Source organism: Equus przewalskii, chromosome 5 (genome assembly GCF_037783145.1).
Source record: "Equus przewalskii isolate Varuska chromosome 5, EquPr2, whole genome shotgun sequence".
Lineage (NCBI taxonomy): Eukaryota > Metazoa > Chordata > Mammalia > Perissodactyla > Equidae > Equus > Equus przewalskii.
In genome coordinates this window covers 19559244-19579589 of record NC_091835.1, presented here as the reverse complement: position 1 = coordinate 19579589, position 20346 = coordinate 19559244, and the positions used below count along the sequence as shown (strand labels likewise).

At 47.9% G+C, this 20346-nt stretch overlaps 1 protein-coding gene across 2 annotated transcripts in view; it reads right to left on the bottom strand.

Annotated features, from left to right (window-relative positions):
- Nucleotides 1–8315: 8315 nt before the first annotated feature.
- Nucleotides 8316–20346, bottom strand: part of EIF4E2 (eukaryotic translation initiation factor 4E family member 2) — a 29502-nt gene continuing 17471 nt past the window's right edge. The window contains exons 7-8 of one of the 2 annotated variants that reach the window (XM_008542139.2): nucleotides 17290–17368; nucleotides 8316–10931 (exon numbers count right to left, since the gene is read on the bottom strand). In XM_008542139.2, coding sequence (XP_008540361.1) covers nucleotides 17323–17368 — 46 coding nt within the window. In that variant the 3' untranslated portion in view covers nucleotides 8316–10931; nucleotides 17290–17322. The remainder of the gene's footprint in view (nucleotides 10932–17289; nucleotides 17369–20346) is intronic. The other variant, XM_070618565.1, reaches the window with a different exon arrangement.

Genomic DNA, 20346 nt, shown 5'->3' with positions numbered 1-20346 from the left:
ACTGGGTTAGATGATGAATAACAGGGTCTCTTGGGCCTCTCGGTTTTGTTGAATTCACGCTCCCCCACTTCAGTGTAAAGTGAATAGACAGGGTCTTGAGTTAGAACAGTGATTCGTTAGAATCATTGATGGCTGGGCGCAGACACTGGTGAGTACAATGCTGTGCCAAGTGAGGAGATGGTGTGGGCAAGCTTTACTCCTGGCTTTGGTCTTCCTTTGAGCTTCAACACCTTTGAGTGTCATCGCAGCCCAGTCGCACACATCTCCCCTCCTTTGTGGTCCTTGGCCTCCCTGTTCCTCTCCCATGCTCACCCTCTGGTCTTGGCCATCACCTGGAACCACTCTCTTTCTGGAATCATGTGCCTGCAGCCCATTCCTCCCAGTCCCCTGACTCCTCCCCACCTGCTGTTGTCCTCACTGGGGCCTCCGGGCCTCCCTGTGGCTCTGCCATGATGCACCATCTTCCCTGCTGCCCTAGGCCCCTCGGCCAATCACTTCAGTGACTCGTCACCAGCACCCTTCTCCAGTTTGTGCCCTCGGTTTCCAGCCTCACCAGCTCTGCCAATCCCTGAGCCTGGAGACCCTGACTGGACTTGCTCCTTCCTGGTTTGAGGCCCCGAGCCAAGCCCTGGGCACTCCTTGAAAATCCTTCCGTGCCAGTGTAATTGGTTTCCATTTCCCAGCCTTGCCCTGTGATTCTTCCAAACCTTTACCCTTCTCTATAAATAGATCCAGGTTTTGTGGGGAAGGCCTTTCAAGTATGACTCAACCCCAGAAGCCACAAAATGAAACATCGATCAATTCGAATATGTAGCAGCAAGAGTTTGGATGTGAAAACACCTTCGGCAAAACAAGACAAGGCAGAAAAGAGTATTTGCGACTGTCAGTGAATTTCAAGGAGAGCAAATGAAAGTATGTGATAGTCTAGGGAGGTCAGAGATTGTCAACAGGAGACAGTGATTGCTGGACAGAGGAGGGAGCTGAGCAAACCACAAGTCATGACCAGAGCCCTTGCTCACATGGTCCAGAGGGACGGGAGACAGTGGAGCCACATGACTGGACACCTGGTAGCTCCTCCCGCCAGGAGAGAGGAAAATCTCCCATGGCCTTCAAGGTATCTGGGCTTCTTAGACTTAGAGACTCCATAACAAGTTATACAGGCAGCCACTCTAGAGCCAAGCTTGCCTGCATACCATGGGTTTTCTTGTTAAGAAGATACAACCCATCCTCGACTCTCTTGCCCATCGTTGGCCGCCAGCACCATAGAGGCCTCATCCCACCACACTGGGTCAGCCACCCTGGACTCCCCACTAGCTTGTGTTGGCTCCTGCACTGGTCAAGCTCCTTTCACAAACAAAGGGATAGTCTCCTTACTATATAAAGAACTCCTAGAAGTCAATAAGAAAAAGACCATCAACAATAGAAAAATGGTCAAGATATGATCAGAAAAGCAAATAGTAATTGTTCTTAAATACTTGAAAGAAACTCAATCTTACTCATAATAAGAACGACATTGAGACATCATTTTTGACCTATCAGAATTAGCAAAAATCAAAAAGTTTTATAAGATGCTCTTTAGGTAGGTATTTGGGCTCTGCTCCCAATTCCAGTATGTGAAGGTGGGTGGTTCCCACACCAACAAGAAATGCTCTGACACCAGCTGGGGGAGTTTAACTCAGTTCTACACAAGTCCTACAGTTTAACTCAATCCTGATGTTATCTACCCAGAAATAGCATCAGACCCACAGGTTAAGGGTTCAGGCCCATGAGACCTCCCTCCGCTTCAGAGGCCAGTTGCAAGAAGTACAGGTCTCAACCTGTACTTCTGACCGACTGGCTATAAATAAGAGGTTCCCATGAGCCCCTGTTTGGGTTCCATTAATTTGCTGGAGCAGCTCACAGAACTTAGGAAACCCATTTACTCACTGGATTACTGGTTTATTACAAAGGATATGATTAAGCAATATGAATCAAGAGCCAGGTGAAGAGATATACAGGACGAGTTTCCAAACAAAAGAGCTTCAGTTCTTCTGCAGTTTGGGGCCAGACTCTGGCACGTAGGAGTGTCCTGGTTCCCCAACCTGGAAGCTCTCTGAGCCCCCTCCTTTGGGGTTCTTATGGAGGTCATTACATAGGCATGATTGATTAAATCATTAGCCACTGGTGATTGATTCCGCCTCCAGCCCCTCTCTCCCCTCTGGAGGTCAGTCCCACTCCTTTATTCCTGGTTGGTTCCCCTGGCAACCAGCCCCATCCTCAGATGCTTTCCAAAAGTCACCTCATTCACATAAACCCAGTTGTGGTGGAAAGGGGCTTGTTATGAATAACAGGACACCCATTTCCCCTTTATGGCTCAGGAACTGAGGACAAGAGACCAAATATCACAACAAAAGATGCTCCCATTGCTCTTATTGCTCAGGAAATTCCATGGGCTTTGGGAGCTGTGAGCCAGGAACCGAGGACAAAGACCAAATATATGTGAGAAATATATTTTGGTCATCTGAATGACCATATATATATATTTCTTATAAATCAGAATATCACAGTGGGGCTGTGAGGAAATAGATGCTCATACATTGCTGGTGAGAGTGTAAGTTGGTGATAAATTTCGCACTATTTATCAAATCCATCTACTCTTTGACCAAGCCCAATAATTCCACTTCCAGGAATGTATCCTACAGAGACACTTGTACATGTGCAAAATGATGGGTATATATACAAAATTACTAGTTGCAGGTTCTTCCAATTCGCAAAAGATTAGAAATAATCCAAATGTTTGTTACATTAGGGGACTGTTTATTTTGAAAAAAAATCATACATCCATATATTCTGCCACACAACTCTTTCACGCCTTTTCTTCTCTTCTTTAACAGGATAAAACATATCTTAGCTCCAAAGCCAGGATCATATTCGATGCAGACTGCATTCCCGCTCAGCCAGGAGGAGCAAGAGAGAATGTCGACTTTACCAGCCTGATTTAACAACGTAGTGGAGGTGCTAACTAATGCAATTAGGTAAGAGAAGGAAAATGGAGGTATAAAAATTGGAAAGGAGAAAGTAAAGCCTTCGCTATTTGAAGATAATAAGATCACATACCCGGAAAAATCCAAGCGAATCATCTGGAAAACTACTAAAAACACAAGAATGTATTAATTCCCAGTGAGCAAAATTCAAACACAGAACTCAATCATCTCACACCACTGCTTCAGAATGATGGGTCCCTGGTCAGACAGGGAGCCCCAGGAGGACGCCACTGTGGCCCTGAATTTGCTGTGAAGTGAGTTCTTTGGTCAGAAGCAGTGCTGTGTGGAATACCACAGCGATGTCTAAGCCATCTTGTAAATCTGCTTTCGGCAGAAGTTTTTTGGGCAGCCAGTGACTGTGGGTGCCTGTTCCACGCCAGCCCTGTTTAGAGATGGGGGAGGGGCCCTGTCATCACAGAACCCACCCCAAGCAAGAAGGACAGACAAGGGAACTGGTGTGGGCCCAGTGCTGCGGGAACACAAGAAGGCCCTGGAATTCAGGAGGGCTCCGTAAAGCATAAGGCCTCCCTGGAAGAAGCAATATCTGAAGGTTGATAGAAGTAGGCAAAGTGTGGAGTGGGGGTTTTCCACAGCAGATGAGCTGTGTGAAAGCAGGAAGAACACGGGTGCATCTGGGGCACCACAGGAACTCAGTCTGGCCAAAGTATGAGCTGGGAGGGCATTAAAGAAAGAAATAGGGGCAATCCCTCAACAGTACCAGGCACAACAGAGTGAGCTACTACAGGGGGTGGGGCCTCAGAGGGTGTCGTAGGGGAGGGAGGAGCACACCGATTACATGGGGGAGGATGCTGAGGGTGGGGGAGATGTCAAGTTGTCAGAGGCCAGGGCATGCTGGGGGGCAGGAAGGAAGGAGGAAAGGAGGGTCCCTTCAAGGCCATGGTTCTGACCTTGGCTGCCCACTAGAACTTTCCAAGAAGCACTGCATTAAGGGGAGGACAGGGATCTGCCCACTGAGGGCCTCTGGCCATTCTTTTATGTAAGAGGGACCAGCCACTTGCCTTTTGTGAAGGGTCTTAGAGGTCAAAGGGGCAAAGTGGGAACCACCAGGAGACAGATGGTGTGTGTGGAGTGGGGTGGGGAATGAGCTGAGGCAAATACACAGTGGAATTAGCAAGAGCAAGGGAGCCTGGTGGTGAGTGGGCAAGGACTGTGGCCAGGGTGGCTGGAGCTGGGGCATGGTGGGCACTGCGAGCCTGACAGCAGGGAGAACAGACCTGAGAAAACAGAGCTCGGGGTAGGGGGCCAGCACCCAGAGACCCCCCCAGAAGCCTGTGCCATGTGGCACCAGGCTAGCCTAGCCCCAGACACGCTCAACCTCTCCAGGACACTCACCACCTCCAGGGACCATTCTGAGAGGGGAGTGACTGGGGCTGGGGAGGGCAGAGTGAGGCCAAGGCAGAGACGGGCCTCGGGCTCTTGGGGCCTCAGCATTAGCAGTCCTCTTGTCAGTGACAGGAGGAAGCTCTATTGGCTGAGGGACATCTGATTGATCAACCTGCCTTCGTGGGCTCATGAGAAGAGCCCAAGATTGATCACATTTCCCTGTCCATTCCCCTTCCTGATGGAGAGTGTGGTGGATGCAAGGTGCTCTGAGCCACCACCCAGACAGATGGAGGTCAAGGTGGAGACAAGACCCCGGGTACAAAACCTCATTGTGTCTGTTTACCTGGGGAGGGGCGCGTATAACACGGGGCATTTCATGTCAGGGTGAGAATTTCACTTCCCACACAGCTGGTGGAGAGGGTCTGACAAGAGAATGGGCCTGGTGGAGCCACATGGAGAGGATGATTTGGGCAGGAGGACTTCGCAGAAATATTCATGGCTGTGGAAACCGGGAATAGGGATGCTGGGAACCTACATGGTGGGGTCTGGGGAGAGGCCAAGACTCAGGGTTTCTTGGGGTTGGAAGGATGGTGTGGCATCAGAGGAAAAGACAGAGAATGTCACCGTGCCAACAAACCACTGTGCCCTGCCACCCCTCACGGGGACCTCAGGGGAAGCTCCCTGCTGGCTCATTCTTGATTCTCTGTGGCCAGTTGGGTGGACCTCTTACCCACTGGGACCCCCTGCGGCAGCAGGAGTCATTTTGTAGCTAAAGATCTGTTCTGGAGATCCTCACTGCCCTCCATCCAGGTGATGGCCTGCAGATCAGGTGGGCCTCCCCAAAATAGATGGTTTAGGAGCTCGGGCCTCAACTGACCATGGTCCAACCCCATCTGTGCCCTACAGGACACGTGCCATGTGCAGCCTGCTTACCCCCTCTCTGCTGGTTTCTCCAGCTGTACAGTAGGGGCCATAATAACCTACCCATGGGGCTGACGTGAGACTCAGTGAGCGATGCATGACAGAGAGCGTGTGCGCACCAGCTGGTTCAGTGTACTCCACAGGGTGCCAGTCTCATCCACAGGCAAGCCCTCCAGCAGCAACCCCCTGCTCTGCTGTCTGTACTTTCAGAGGACAGGTGAGTGAAGCTTACCTGCCCACTGGACTGGCCCACACTGACTACCTCTGAACCCCCTTCCTTCCTCCCTGGGCCTCCTGGGATGCTTGCGGTCTGCCCACCCCCAAGTCCTCCCACTTCACTCTGCATCCCTTCTTTGCATCTCACTTGCTGTATCCTGGACTGTGAGCTCCTCAAGGGTCTGAGGAAGCTCCCCAGGCTTCCTGATCATCTGTTACCATACCTGCCACATGGCCCAGCCTCCCAGACAGGAGGCAAGTGTTTGTTGGGTGAACCTTCTGAGGACTGCAGAAACTTCCTGTGGACTCTGTTCTCTTGCAGCTGACACATCACCGAGCTGTGCTTTTATGAACTGTTAGGATGGGGCCAGGCTATTTGTCCAGGACATCTGAGCTCAAGTCAAAAGGATCTTGGAGGAGAGCTCAGTGTAAGGGTCACATGGAAGTAGGCCTGGGGGATAAGTGTCATGGCTCACACTTTCAACTGACACCAAACAGAACCATAGCCAAGGGAAAGCGGACCCAAGCAAGGCCCATGGGCAGAGACGTGAGGAGACGAGAAATACCAAAACACGGACCATCCACGGAGCCAGGGGACAGAGCTCAAAGAAAAGAAAAAGGGCTGGAGTAATTCCACTGCCCTCTGGCAAAATACGTTAAGTAGACGCATATTCTGGATATGGATTTGCATTCCCTGCCCCGTAATGCTTTTCCCAGCATGACCATCCACGGACTCAGGGATGCCTTATTCACCAGCATGGTATTCTACATATTACTTTTAATCACAAAACTCATTTCACAGCAAATGAAGTGAGGCAACAGGCCTGTGACCACATAATTCACAGGTTTTACCACATCCCTCTCCACGCAGAAGCAGCTGGATAAGGAGTGGAATGGTTACCACGGCACCCGGGAGACAAAATCCTGAAACGTCCGGTTCTGTCTTAAAGGATGCACTATGAGCTCTGCATGAGTCCTCTCTCCCACAACCAGAATTCGTGGGCCCAGGAACCAAGGGATACAAGTGGGAGTGGTTCCTCTCACCAGTCTCAACATGGAGTTCTGCTGGCCTGGAGGTCCTGGTTTTCAGAGGGAGAGTGTTTCTGCCAGGGAACACAGTGATGGCTGCACTGGTTTACAAATTGAGGCTCACCTGACTTGGGTTCTTGGGGACACCCAACCGACAAGCAAAGAAGGGGATTACCCTACTGACTGGGGAGCACTACCCAGGGGCAAGGTGGGTGCTGCTACCCAATAGGGGTAGGGAGGACTGTGGCCAGAACCCAGCGAATCCTCTAACGTCCCTCTTAGAAATAGCAAGCATGAACGGATAAGTAACCAATCAAGGCTGGACAGTTATTTCAGACCTTTTAGGAATACAGGTTTGGACCAGGGATCCTGGCTAAGGGCAAAGGAAATAGAGACTGTGTGGTGGAAAAGGAAGTTCTAAATATCGACTCCAGTCTCATGACAGTGACAGACTCTACTTCTTTGATTGTTGTGTGTACACAACACACACACATCTAATTTTCTTCTCTTTCCTATTTCATCAAGTTTTGTTGGAAGCTGACTTTATCCTGTAGCCGTTAGGTATCATTCTGTTATTCCATATTCTATTCAGATGAGACTGTGGCTGAATTAAAGTCGCCATGGCCCAGAGCCCCACACAAGGATTGTTGAACTTGACATTTCCTCAGTTCGGGGGTGAGGGTAAGAACCTCTTACAAGTCGTCATACCTTGGGCAGAAACAGAGTTCTTTTGTGATACTACTGAAGTTCACGCATGTGTAGAAGGGGCATATAGAAGCTGAGTGGCTGAGGAGAGGGCTGTCCCAGTGACTAGGCTCCTCTCTCTCAGCTTCACGCTCACTGCCTTAACTCCATTTTTGTGACACTGGGCAGAGAACTCCCCCAACAGTTCTGCTCGGCCAGACGGCTGGATTCTCCCAGGGGGTGCACTTGAGGGACAAGTCGATGCCGGAGAAAGAAGGGACGGGCTCCTTCCTGTTCTATCAGCGTCACTCCAGCCTCAGGTCCTCACCTCAGTGTGTCTCCACAGCTGCGCCAAGTCCAGGTGCCATTTCCACCCAGCTCAGAACCAGGTTGTGGCGCCCTCAGAGACCCCAGCACCAAATGAGCAGCATCCACCCTGAGGCAGCTCTTCCCGGAGTCATTACCTCCTTGATTTTTCAGTGTTTGCTTTTTGCCTTTTTAGTTGCTTAGTCAGTAATTTTATTGTACTGTTAAGACAACCTGCATGCTTGCTGTCTCCTATTTGGACCATGCATGACTGATACACACAGAAAGGAAATTTCCATCCACTGAAATGGAGTCTCAGGACTGCCTTGTTCTAAATCCTCCATGAACAGTAACTGAGGCTCTGGAACTTTCATTCTCCCTTGGTGTTTCACACGGCGCTGGTCATTTCTAAGCCCCATACTCCACCTCTGGGCTAAGATACTTGATCTAAATAAAACATTCCAAGCCTTGGCCTGCTGTGGTTTCTTACTTCAAAATCTAATTTTTTGAGCTTCCTTCCATTCCAATATCCCTTACCCTCAGTTGAGAAGAATTAAAATTAACAACTGTATTTTGATATAAAAATGTAAATTGAATTTTGGCAATGATTAATACCAGTTAGAGAATATTTTTGTGACACATTTATGTCAATGATACTGGCATTGTCTAGACTATCCCACATATTTTGTTCTGGAATGCATTTAACATGAAGATCCACCACAAAGGGCAGAATGAGTAGCAGCGAGCTACCAGCATCCCCATACCCCTGGCATTAAAGAGTCCACAGGCTGGTTCTTGCTGATAGTTTCCATTTATTACTGCAGTAGACAATTGCTCTGAAAGTGCATCACTAAATCACTCTCGTCCCAGCCTCTGTTCCTCCACCGGCAAATACTTGGAAATTCATTCTTGGAGCATCGTGGACCACAAGCGTCTCTCCGGGTGGAAAACTATCACTACTGCCAATGTCACAGGGAACACACACACAGGCACACACACACGCACACAGATAAAGGATAAAATGAGAAGAGCCCTGGAGAGGAGCAGGGCCAAGTGCTAAGGGAAAACCCAGCAGAGGGGCCATGGGGAAACAGCCCGCCTGTGCAAAGCAGAGAGCAGCCCCATCTCTCAGCAGCACCTCGCACATTTGTTGGGTTGGCCCTGGTGCACCTTTTTCCCTTGTCTCTAGAACAGGTGATACCATAACCACAACTGTGTCATAGCTCAGTGGAGCAGAGGCCTGTGGAGTCAAAAAGAAACGGCAAGACCTCTCAAGCTAGTTTGGAAACTGGGTGGTTTGGATAAAACGACTCTTCAATCTCCCATTTAAAGCTGTTAGATTATCTGCAGAGCTCTGGGGGAAAGATGCTGCCAAACAGAAACAACTCTCATCCTAACCAGCAGAGGGTCAGCATATTTTTGATGGGGAAAATAACTTTCAAATACTGCAGTCACAAAGAGGAAGGGGAAACACGAGCAGCTCTAGAAAACACAAGAGATTAAAAAATCGGAACAAATGAGACCAAAAAAAAGCGCAAAAACATGAATATGGACAATACACCTAAGCACCCAGCCTGACAAAACCCTCACTCACTCATGGACGCATTGCACACACACACAGGAGCACACACACAGGTCAGAAAGAGGCCCAGAGGAGGGCAAATCCAAATGTCTGCTCTCTTTGGAATTTTCATGGCAATTCTGAGTCTGGGAAAAGCGAAGCCCTCCCTGGGGTCTGAGCACCTCTCAGGAAGCAGCCTCCGCTCCCATGCAAGCCCACGCTGCTCCTGTGCCTGCCGGAGCCCTTCACCATGTCTCGGCCCTGGCATCCACTCTTCGTATCCCTGGAGTCTAAACCCCTGCTAGAGCTTCCTGTCCGATCTACGTTCCCTGGAGTGGAAGCACCTCTCTTCTGGCCCCTGTCCTCCCCCGTTCTTGTAGGAAAAAGCATCCCAAGACAGATACTTCGAGGGTTTTCAAGAGTTGGAAAGAGGACGAGAGTGACATAAACACAACAAGGAAATGCCCATTACTTTCACACGATTTCTCTGAGACCAGGTGGCTCAGGCCCCCGACCTTCAAGGGGAGGTTCCAGGAGAGGCCTTAATTTAAGGTACTGTGATCTCTGCTTATAAGAGCCACGTAGGACAATGCTCCCTGGAGTGGCAGGAGGATTCGTACTCAGTACTTATTTCAATCCTAGGTACCCTTTTGACCCCTGACTTCAGTCCTTCTGCAGTCAGAAGCAGGCTTCTCTGATGCATGACTGGTCATTTTAAAGCGAGCCTGCAGTGGCCTGCAAGGGGAGTTTCTGTCTGGGCATCCGGGACCAGCACACGTTTCCTAATATATATACTCAGTGATGAGGACTAAAGACAGGCGTCTCCACCACTGCAGACAGGCACAGCCATGAAAACAAAGCCTTCCATCATGGCCATCTCTTCCACAGATGTCCCAGTTTCAGGATCACAGAATTTACCATACTAAGTGTTAGTACCTGGCAACAACCAGCTTTTGCTTCCCTTCCTTAATGAGGGGCATGCAAGAAGCCATAGAAACAGGCTGGACACGCAGGCCCTGCTCATCTGGGAAAACGGTTTCAGACACTGCCCTCAGCTCCAAATCCTGCCCTTGGAACCTCTATTATAATCTAGCTCCTAACCAAACTGGCTTCTGCTCCAGTTTAGTTTACCAAGGCATCCCTTCTAAGCCGCCTCAGTGAAACCAGTGTGGCCCACTGGATTAAAACTCTAAGTGCAGCAGTGCCTAAGAAGGAAAGAGTCCCACAGGAGGGAAGACTGGAGGGCATAAGGCAGGAGACAATACAAAATCAGTAACACATTTTCAGAAAGTTGGGGGCTTGGGGAACAGGGGAGAGAAATAAACAAAAGGTCCCAATAATTTAATGGCAGAGCTAGAAGAGAGCATTTATAGCTATTCCGGGACTCCAACAAAAAGCTTTTCCTGGATGCACAGACATTCATAATACTGATAACTCTCAGTCGACAGCTCTGGCTGGTACACGTGGTCACGATGCCTTTCGTACAGCAGAGAAGAGCACACACAGAACCGCGAGAGGCATCTGGACAGCACACAGCAAAACAAAAGGCGAAACTCCCCCCATAGAATCCCATTAAAAAAAAAAATTTGTCTATTACAAAGTCACGTTTTCCGTTTTCCGCTTTATAAAGTCAGCGATGCTGGAGGGTGTCTAGCGGATTCCGTCCTCCAGGAATGAGTGCAAAAGGGGAGCACAGGGCTCAGGGACGTCCCTTCAGTGAGCAGATGGAAGGACCAGCTGGAGACCTCCCATCCATTTTGGACAAACACATACATACAGAAAAGGATTATTGCCAGCTTGTGTACTTTCACAATGTGATTTTTGTATTTCGAAAGCTTGAATTGTCCCTGAAAGAAAAAATGGGAGAAAATAGAGCATTCAGTACACAGATCATCTGTGGGCAACCACACACATGCAGGGAGGGACACACCCCAGGAGCCTCCTTCCTTGCTAATCTAATGCCAACACAACAAACCGCCCCCCAGGGCCCTTCAAACACTTCCACTCAACCGTCTGCAACAGCAAAAAATCAGCAACAACCCAAATGCATATCAGTAGGGGACTGGTTAAATATTAATGTCATGGTACATTCCACAATGGGACAGTGCACAGCTTAAAACAAACGAGACAAGGAAGCTCTCCACTAATATGAAAAGATCTCCAAGAGAAATTGATACGTTAAGGCGCAGAAGTGTGTGTGTCCACACTATGTACACAGTGTGCATAGTCTGTACATAGCATGTGTGAGCAGGGACTGGGGGAAATGCTTGAACATACATAAAGAAACTCTGGAAGGCTACATGAGAAACCAACAACAGTGTTACCTGGGGCCGTGGTTGCAGAAGGGGGCACAGCAGAAACTGGGCAGATGGAGTGAGAGTGGGAGGGAGAGCTCTCTCTTACACACACACGCTCACATATACTTAAAAAAAATGGAACCATGTGATTATATTACGCATTAAAAAAAAAAAAACCAACCAACCAAAAAACCCTTGGTTCAAAACTTATAGCTGCTTATAAAACGATATTCCGGGGCTGGCCCCGTGGCCGAGTGGTTAAGTTCGCGCGCTCCGCTGCAGGCGGCCCAGTGTTTCGTTAGTTCGAATCCTGGGCGCGGACATGGCACTGCTCATCAAACCACGCTGAGGCAGCGTCCCACATGCCACAACTAGAAGGACCCACAACGAAGAATACACAACTATGTACCGGGGGGCTTTGGGGAGAAAAAGGAAAAAATAAAATCTTTAAAAAAAAAAAAATAAAAATAAAACAATATTCCAAGAGGTCAATCTGGGTACCCATCACTCTAAAAACTTCGCTGTAATTCCTGAAACAGAGGTGTATGTAACAGATCCTAAGATGTGTCCTCATAGCTTCTTTCTACTGGATGTGGGCAGGCTTGGCCATCCACGCGTAACTTTTCCTGTCCCACACCAGGAATCTAACGACATCTTCGCAGTTCACAGCGCCATCTGAACCCCAAAGTTTCAGGGCTGGAAGGGCCTTGTCTACTGCTCTGGCCCAGAGCTTCAGACTTAAATTTGTTTGAAATTTTGAAACAGAAATTCTCATTAACCTGATTTTTGGGTCATTATTTCCTTCTAATTTTAATGAGACATTCTAGAAGATTTGGCTTCACCTGAACTATCTTAAAATTGCTACAATTGATAAGGCATGCGGCAATTGGTCCAGAGTAAGTAAATATTGATGAAAGCACATGTTCTGCCCAGCCAAACAGCAGTTTCCTCCTGCTACTGGCTAAAAGATTCCCCTCCACGATGGCAGCAGGCTGACGGTAACTAACAGCCTCACCACAGAGATGACTGTAGACAAGCACACTGAGAGTGAAACTGGAGCTGGTGTAGGCGAACTCTGGCTGGACGAAACTCATGCTATCTCAAAAGCCCACTGGCATTTCTATAATTCACACTCCCAGGCATCTGACATGTGTGACCATGTAGCTCATTTATCAATGGCTACTGAGCATGTCAATGATTTCCATCTAAGGAGTTAAAGACTGAACACAAAGAGAACTTAATGGGGTGATCATCTTTTTAAAAGGCCTTTCTAAAGGACAGACCCCACTGAGGTGACAGAAGTAGCTGCCAAAGGATGATAAGGAAGATATCTGATCCTAAGACAGGGAAAAGCAGGCGGAACTGATGTGTCTGTGTTATTTCTGAGCCCCCTTAGGGACGATGGCCTGTAATACTGAGTCTGCATGACAGAGGGCACCTCTAGCAACAAAGAAGTGAGTAGGAAGGAAGGGTTTGCTCTGTTCTAGTTCTTCCCTTCTGACGCCACCTCGATCCCCATCAAGCGAATGGATCACAAACATCAATCAGCAGGGAGAAGCAAGACAAGTGAAGGGAAAGCCAGGGCTGTGGGAAGGTAGAAGCAGAGAACTTTCTGACTATGGGAGAATTATCTATCTTGGAATAAGAGAGATGGCAGGCAACTATCTGGACCCAGCCCTCTCAGCTGCTTAGTGACGTAAAGAAGAGAATTTTCAGGATAAGGCATCCCCATAAGCGGGTCATCTCATCTTTTGGAAGAATTCCTGGACTGTACTGGGGTTGGGCCAGAAACAGATTCTCCCTGTGGCAGGTAAACTGAAGCATTCTATAACACTTTCCCACTCAGACATTTAATATTTATTCTAATTATTTCTGTCGTCATAGATCTCTTCATAGTCAGAAAGCCTAAGAAGTCACAATTATTCTAAGAACTATTTGTAAACTGGAAAAGGGGAGGGGAAGAGGAAAGGAGCCAAGAGAATCCAGCTGAGTTTTCCCAGAATTTGATCTTAAGGAAAACAAAGAGCAAAGAGGGTGGGTGACAGGCTCCTGATGGTGGCAGGCTGGTGGCAGCTGGTAGTTTTGGTCCAGCCTTTCTTAAAAAAAGTGAATTGAGAATAGCTTGGTGCCAAATTTAGTGTAAGGAATGTGTTCACCTCACACCAGCTGGGAACTAATCCTCGGTTATGTCCCTCCCCCCAGGCTGCAGTGCAGAGATCAGGACACAAGGAAAGGGAGACTTGGACAGGAAGTGGAGGAGGCCACAGGCGACTTCTGCCTTTTTTAAAAAAGATGGGCTTCTGTTCTTTCAGAGTGAGTTCCTAAAAACTAGCCCCTCCAGCCGCCCAGCAACGCTGCGATGGTGCCTGGGCTCTTGGGAAGGGTTGTTTGTTTTTGTTTTTTCAATAATACGACAGATCTTTTACAAGGAAATAAGGACATTTTTACATCCTCATCTGTGAATTTATGTAAAATAAGCAACTAGGACTGAGCCTGGTGTATAGATTTAAAATTCACATATCAATATTTCCACCATATCTTCATTTTTTCCAGAGGATTTTTATGCTCCACGGCACGGGAGATGGGAGCAGAAAGACCCACAATGCTGGAGGAAGTCAAAAGGACTCTTTCTCTACTGGATGTCCCTTGGTCCTGATAATAGGGCCTCAGAAACACCAGAGCCCCACCCAAAGTGGCTTCCAATTCCACATTGCAGGCATCCTGGGGAAACTGTTACCCAAATACTCTGAAACAGCTTTCTAATTGGCTCTGCCTCAAAATGATTGCTTTTATGTACTTGTAGAGAAATGGACAAGTTCAAACTCTGGACAGAATGAGCAGACAACAGAGGAGCAGGTGGTTGGGTCCTTCTGCTCTTGTGGTACCCTGCCACCGTGCTGATGCCCAGAAGGGCACCAAAGGGATTCTAGGTCCTCAAGGGAAAGCTGGGAGGCCCTGAAGAGCCCTACCTGAGTCTCTGCTCTGAAAGGGGCTCTGAGGATGCACTTACAAAACAGCCAACAGGCTTAAGTACACATGGTCTTCAGGGACCATTCTCTGGCTATCAGCTGCCCACCCCAGGCTAGCTCTGGCTTCCTCCTCTCCTCCTCCCCTCATTTTAAATAAAACTGCAAACTCTTCCTAGGTTCAGTAGGGCAAATTTCAATCTCTAATCACCCAGAGTGACCACGCCAACTTCATTCCCAGCAAAACAGACCACTGCTGTGTGCATGCCAGCCCAGATATACGAGGAACCAGAGGCCTCTGCCAGCAGCTAGCTGGGACTTCTACTGAAGCCACGGTTAAAAGGGCAATACGAGCAGCCATACGTAACAGCATAAAATATCAGATAAACTGAGGAAAAGTATTTGTGGTTCAAGAATTATTATGTAAATAGCAGTTTTTTTCCTTCATAGATCATGATTTACACGGAAGGGAGGGAGGATGGGAAGACTGAAGCGCTTGGGCTTCTAAAACAGCAGCTCAGACCACAAAAGCGGGGCACACGTCTCTTCTAGAATACCTCTTTCAAGGGTAAGTCAACAGAGATGAAATATGAAGCTCCTTTCAAGTCGGTTAAGACAATGAAGTGAGCTGAGTTCTTTTTGTTTAGACTCTAATACTTCCCTCAGACCTCCAAATCTGTGCTTCAAGGAGAACCCCAAACCCATGAGGTGCCCCCTTCATCTGTGGAATAAAAACGGTATGCAGGGCAACAAAAAGAACAAAGACTACAAGATGGCAATGATGCAAATCCATGACTTTCAAAGCAATTCAAAGGGACTTTTCCTGGGGGATTTAGTGTTATCTGAGGGGAGAGGGAATAATCTTGTCTTCTTCCGTTCTGACTATTTCATTTTAAAGCCCTTCTTTTTTTCAGAGAACCTAAGATGCTATTGATTTTTAAAGGTACCATCATTTTTTTTTTTTTTTAAGATTTAAAATTTTTCCTTTTTCTCCACAAAGCCGCCCAGTACATAGTTATATATTTTTAGTTGTGGGTCCTTCTAGTTGTGGTGTGTGGGACGCCGTCTCAGCGTGGCCTGACGAGCAGCACCATGTCCGTGCCCAGGATCCGAACCGGTGAAACCCCAGGCTGCCGAAGTGGAGCGTGTGAACTTAACCACTCGGCCACGGGGCCGGCCCCTAAAGGTACCATCATTTTATGTACTTTAAGAAGTAAACATTGCCAATTAAACTGTGAGAAAAACCATATCACAGTCACTGTAAGCATCCCAGTTTTAGGGACATTAAAAGCGAAAAAAAAAAGTAGGATCTTAGAAATAAATATGGTAATGTTATTAAAACAATTCCAGTATAGCACCAGGCCTCTGGAAATTTAATTTATTAATTTATTTCGAATATCTGCTATTTCTCAGCCTGCAGAACAATGGATCCAATATTAGAGCTGAGGCCTGTTTTCCATCCCTCGTTATACTAGCAGCCATTTCAGAATTCTATGGTGACTACATTTTACAGAGATACCTTTTAAATTGCAATTTTTAAAATCTAATATCATCATCTAAAAATTGAATTTATAATAAAGGAATTAAACTATTAAACAAAAGGGGGCTGGCCCCGTGGCCGAGTGGTTAAGTTTGCATGTTCCTTTTCGGTGGCCCAGGGTTTCGCCAGTTCAGATCCAGGGCGCGGACATGGCACCGCTTGCCAGGCCATGTTGAGGCGGTGTCCCACATAGCAGAGCTAGAAGGGCCTACAACTAGAATATAGAACTACGTACTGGGGGCCTTTGGGGAGAAGAAGGAAAAAAAAAAAGAGACTGGCAACAAGATCTTAGCCCAGGTGCCAATCTTTAAAAAAAAAAGACACGAGCAGCATGCTCCGAGCGGGTGGGATTCAGGGACTGTTTATCCACAGATCCCATGGGCTCCACAGAGTGCTCAGACCCCCGGCCACCTGCTTCTGTCCTTCAGTGTCATTCTTTTTCTTCTGGCCTCTTTCTCCTGGCCCTGAGGGATGCATGTCTCCTTTTCTTGAAAAAGCCTCATTTCCTTCCTGAGAAGGGGGTTCTGAAGCAGCTACATCCGTTGACATGTTCTGTCGCGATTTTAAAAATTCTCTATCTTTTGGGGATGATGGGAGGGTGGCAGTTAATGTCCAGGAATACGCTCTCAGGTCAGGTACATGCAGATCAGGTCCTTTCAATCCATTCCTCTCACTCAGAATAAAGTTACCCAATTCGCTCTGCTAAACAGACAGGGACTCGGCACTCTCTTAAATGAAAGAAATGTTCTTAAAGTGAACGCTTCAGTTGACTCAGCCTTCGGTATCCCAGGGCCTCTTCCTGCCAGCAAACACGTGATGGCCTAGTTACAGTCCAACCTGGAGCCGCGTCTCCCACACAGTCCTGCCATCTACCCCCAGTTCACCTTTGCTGCTGAAACCCTGAGTTCCACTGCTGCTTCTTCACAAAGGACAAACACCACCAGCACACAAGAGACATACCTCTCACTTAACCCATACTGGGGCCTGTGGAACTGCCCTGTTACTCACAGGACACTGCCAGATGGCTTAAAAATGGCCAACTCTGGGCAAAAGAAAACAGATTTGTGGCCCGTTTATAATCATGAATGTTGGCATAAGAGATGAGACACATTAGTCCATGGAACCCCATTTTCCAAAGGAGAAAAAAGGCTAGTGAGTTAAGCAGCCTGCCGGGGCTCACCACAAGACACGTGGCCCAGGGAGGATGGTCAGCCCAGTGGTTCTGGACTCCGGGTTCTCCTCTGAGACTGTGATAATCAGTCAAAGAGGAGAGGCCAGTGCAGGCCCAGTGTTGGCAGAGGCAATGCTGGGGGTCAATGGGGACAGGGCATCCCCTTGGGAAGAGGGGTCCTACGGCTGAGAGGTATGTCACAGGTTACAGAGAAGATAGACAAGGCCCTACCCTGAGTGTGAGAGACAGAGGGGGAGCGTCCGATCAGCGGCCGCTGCTGTTCACCAGGCCATGAAACTCCTCCCAGGCCCTGGCAAACCAGAGACAAAAACACAAGAGCACATTCAGATCAAAAGCTTTTTTAACAAGGAGAGCAGACACGATAACCCCACACCCCATCTCAGACACCCTCAAGGTCAAGTGGGGCCCACTGTCCTGGAAGCACAGGTCTCCCACCCAGCCTTTCCTCAGACGAGCAGTGGTGGCCAGTACCGTTCTGGGGCAGTTGGCACTTCTCCTGGCTTGCTCCACTCGCGAAGTCTGCCCCTTGCTTTTCTCTCCAGGACTTGCCAAGTCCTTCTATCAGCTCCTTCAAGTCTACCAGGGAGGCCAGCGAGGTCGGAGCTAAGCTCAACCATCACTGGAGACGCTTCCAATTAACAGGAGCAACAGGCAGCAGCGCCTTCTGCCTCGGGGATGTACGGACAGGCGGTAGAAACTATCTTTCTTCATGAGGCCTCACGCCGAGGGCAAGGCAGGTACCCACCAGCAATGCTGTCTCAAGAAGCAGCGTGGAAACCACACGACCTGCAGTGCTTTCACACCTCCAAACTTCTCAGCCTTCTAACCTCAGACCCCAAATTTGTACTGGGCTTCATCTGTTTCTGAAAATACCCATGGAACTCTTAGCTTAAAATTTAAACTGTGTAGATCACAGCATTTCACAATTTCCAGGGAACAACGCTCATGACAACTTTCACGTTGATTAACTCAGTTTAGAAATTGGGTTAGAAGGGATAAGAAACGGGCCGGTGGGGGGCGGAGCAGACGGTCTCTCAGGGTGGTGCTCTACAAGGAACAGGCCCACGGTGACTGCTGGCCAAAACACGGAGGAGCACCAGATCCCCTGCGCCCAGAAGCTCTAACTCCTGCCAAGTTTCCTCAGAGGAGCCGAACCACCTCTTTGCCTTTTTCAGCTCCATTAGGGACAAAGTGTCTAGTAAGTTCCCTGGGAATTATATACAAAATGGGTAATTTGGCGCTTCTAAATATAAAAGTCCTTATTGTCAGTTATTCCATTCTCCGTTTAAAGGGGTGACACTACCCAAGATGACAACATATTGCGTCACTCGTTACAGGTTTAATATTACGGCCACTGAGACACACTTCATTACCAGGCCATCACAGCCAGCTTTTCTTCTTCTCTTACACAGGGAGGGGTTAAACACGGACCTGGCACAACAAATCCATTCTTCCAGGCAGTGTCTATTCCAGTTTCACTAGCATTTCACTGTTCTTAACAGCAGCATTTCTACGTGAATCATCTACCTCTGAGAACAGGAGGTTGATTTGCAGTTAACAGTTTCTTCAGAGAGGATTACCAAAGCTATTAATAGATGCTAACTGAAGAAAAATGTAAGACTGCCAAACCCGCATGCCAGTCTTTGTCAATTCAAACTCAATTTCCACAGCGACATCTGTTCCACAGCCCTTTCTGGAGAGATGGTAACGCGAGGAACTTCGCGAGTCCATGAGTGACGTCAGAAGGCCGTTCCACTCTTCATCCAAATGAAGGCAAGGGCAAAGCAAAGTCCGATGCTTGGGCAACAACCCAGGAAAACCCCTCTCTCGTTCTAACAGTGGGATTTAAATTCTATTTTAAGCAACTTGGGTATCAACAAGAGAGTCCACGGCTGTAGTGTGCTGAAGGTTCATCTCATTGATCCTGTTGTTTCTAAAAAGGCCTACACTAGTCCAAACAGGGCAGTTCTGTGCCCGGAACCTGCAGAAATATGGATTTCAGAGTTCCCCTCTAATCCATTCCAGTATGAATCTGCCCTCCCATTTTCTTCAGGATTATCTTCTTCATATGTTAAACCTCAACCAGAAGAATCTGGGTAAAGAAATCTCCTCACACGGATTCAGTGGAAATAAAACAGTTGGTCACAGTCACTGTATAATCACTCATTCTCATGGGCCAGTGCTTGGCTAAACTATCCAAAGCTAGGTGCGAATATGCTATTTTCCATCTGGCATCCCAGGCATATTAGGTAATATTAAAACTTACGTTTTTCAAAGGTAAAGAAAGAACAAATTTAAAAGTGTCATATGAATGGAATTTCTAAAAAAAATAAAAATTACCCTGAGATTAAAATAGCCTACAGGGGATTCTGAACAGATTCAAATGACAGAGTAACAAAAGGCCTTTTAAAGACCACTCTTGTCCCGGCTCACTTACCAGAAGGCAAACTGTGAGCAGAGATCTCATTTCTACATAACTCTGTACTTGCCCCACCTCCATCCAAAGCCTGCTTCACAGCCCTGCACTCAGCTGGCCCTCAACACCCATGGACGAGCTCACGAGCTCAGCCTCCTGCTCTTCTGGGCTTTCTTTACTTTGCACATCAGTGTGGGGGAACATTTCAAAAACCCAAAGCCAGGCCAGCAATTATGCTGGTGTGACCTAGTGCCACTGGGCTATTATTTAGCCATGACAGAAGAGATGGTTGGTCCTTGCCTACAAAGTTCAATGTTTAAATACAATGAAATCTGAACGTGGTAAAGGAAGGTCCCCACAATTTGACCAGCATCTCCTCTAGAACAGAGAGAAGTCACCTACCCTCAACACTCTCTGTAGAGGAGTCTGGTCAGTTTCCCCAACACTGTAGCTCACTGAGTGAAGCCAGCCCTGTCTTCTCTTGTCCATTCCAGGTCAGATGCACAAAGGGACTCAATGGGACTATTCCAAAGAGGAATTTCCTCAGAAAAGACACTGCTGCTTCATATGGCTCTGTGCCCAAAGTTTTATCCTGGTGGTCCCATGATTCTGGGATGCAAGTCTGGCTATGTTAAGAGATTTCTCCTCAAAATCGAGGATTCACTGAGTCACTTGATGCAAGGACCCAAACTTATGAAACCTCAACTATAACCGGCCTCATTTTAAAAGAAGCCATGCAGCAGAGCTAATACTCAATTTAACAAGTTTCCTATTTCTTGGTGGGACCTGTTCACCCACAAGGGGGAAGTGCTGCCAGTAAACAAGGGCAGGAGGCAGCCCCTCTGCAGCAA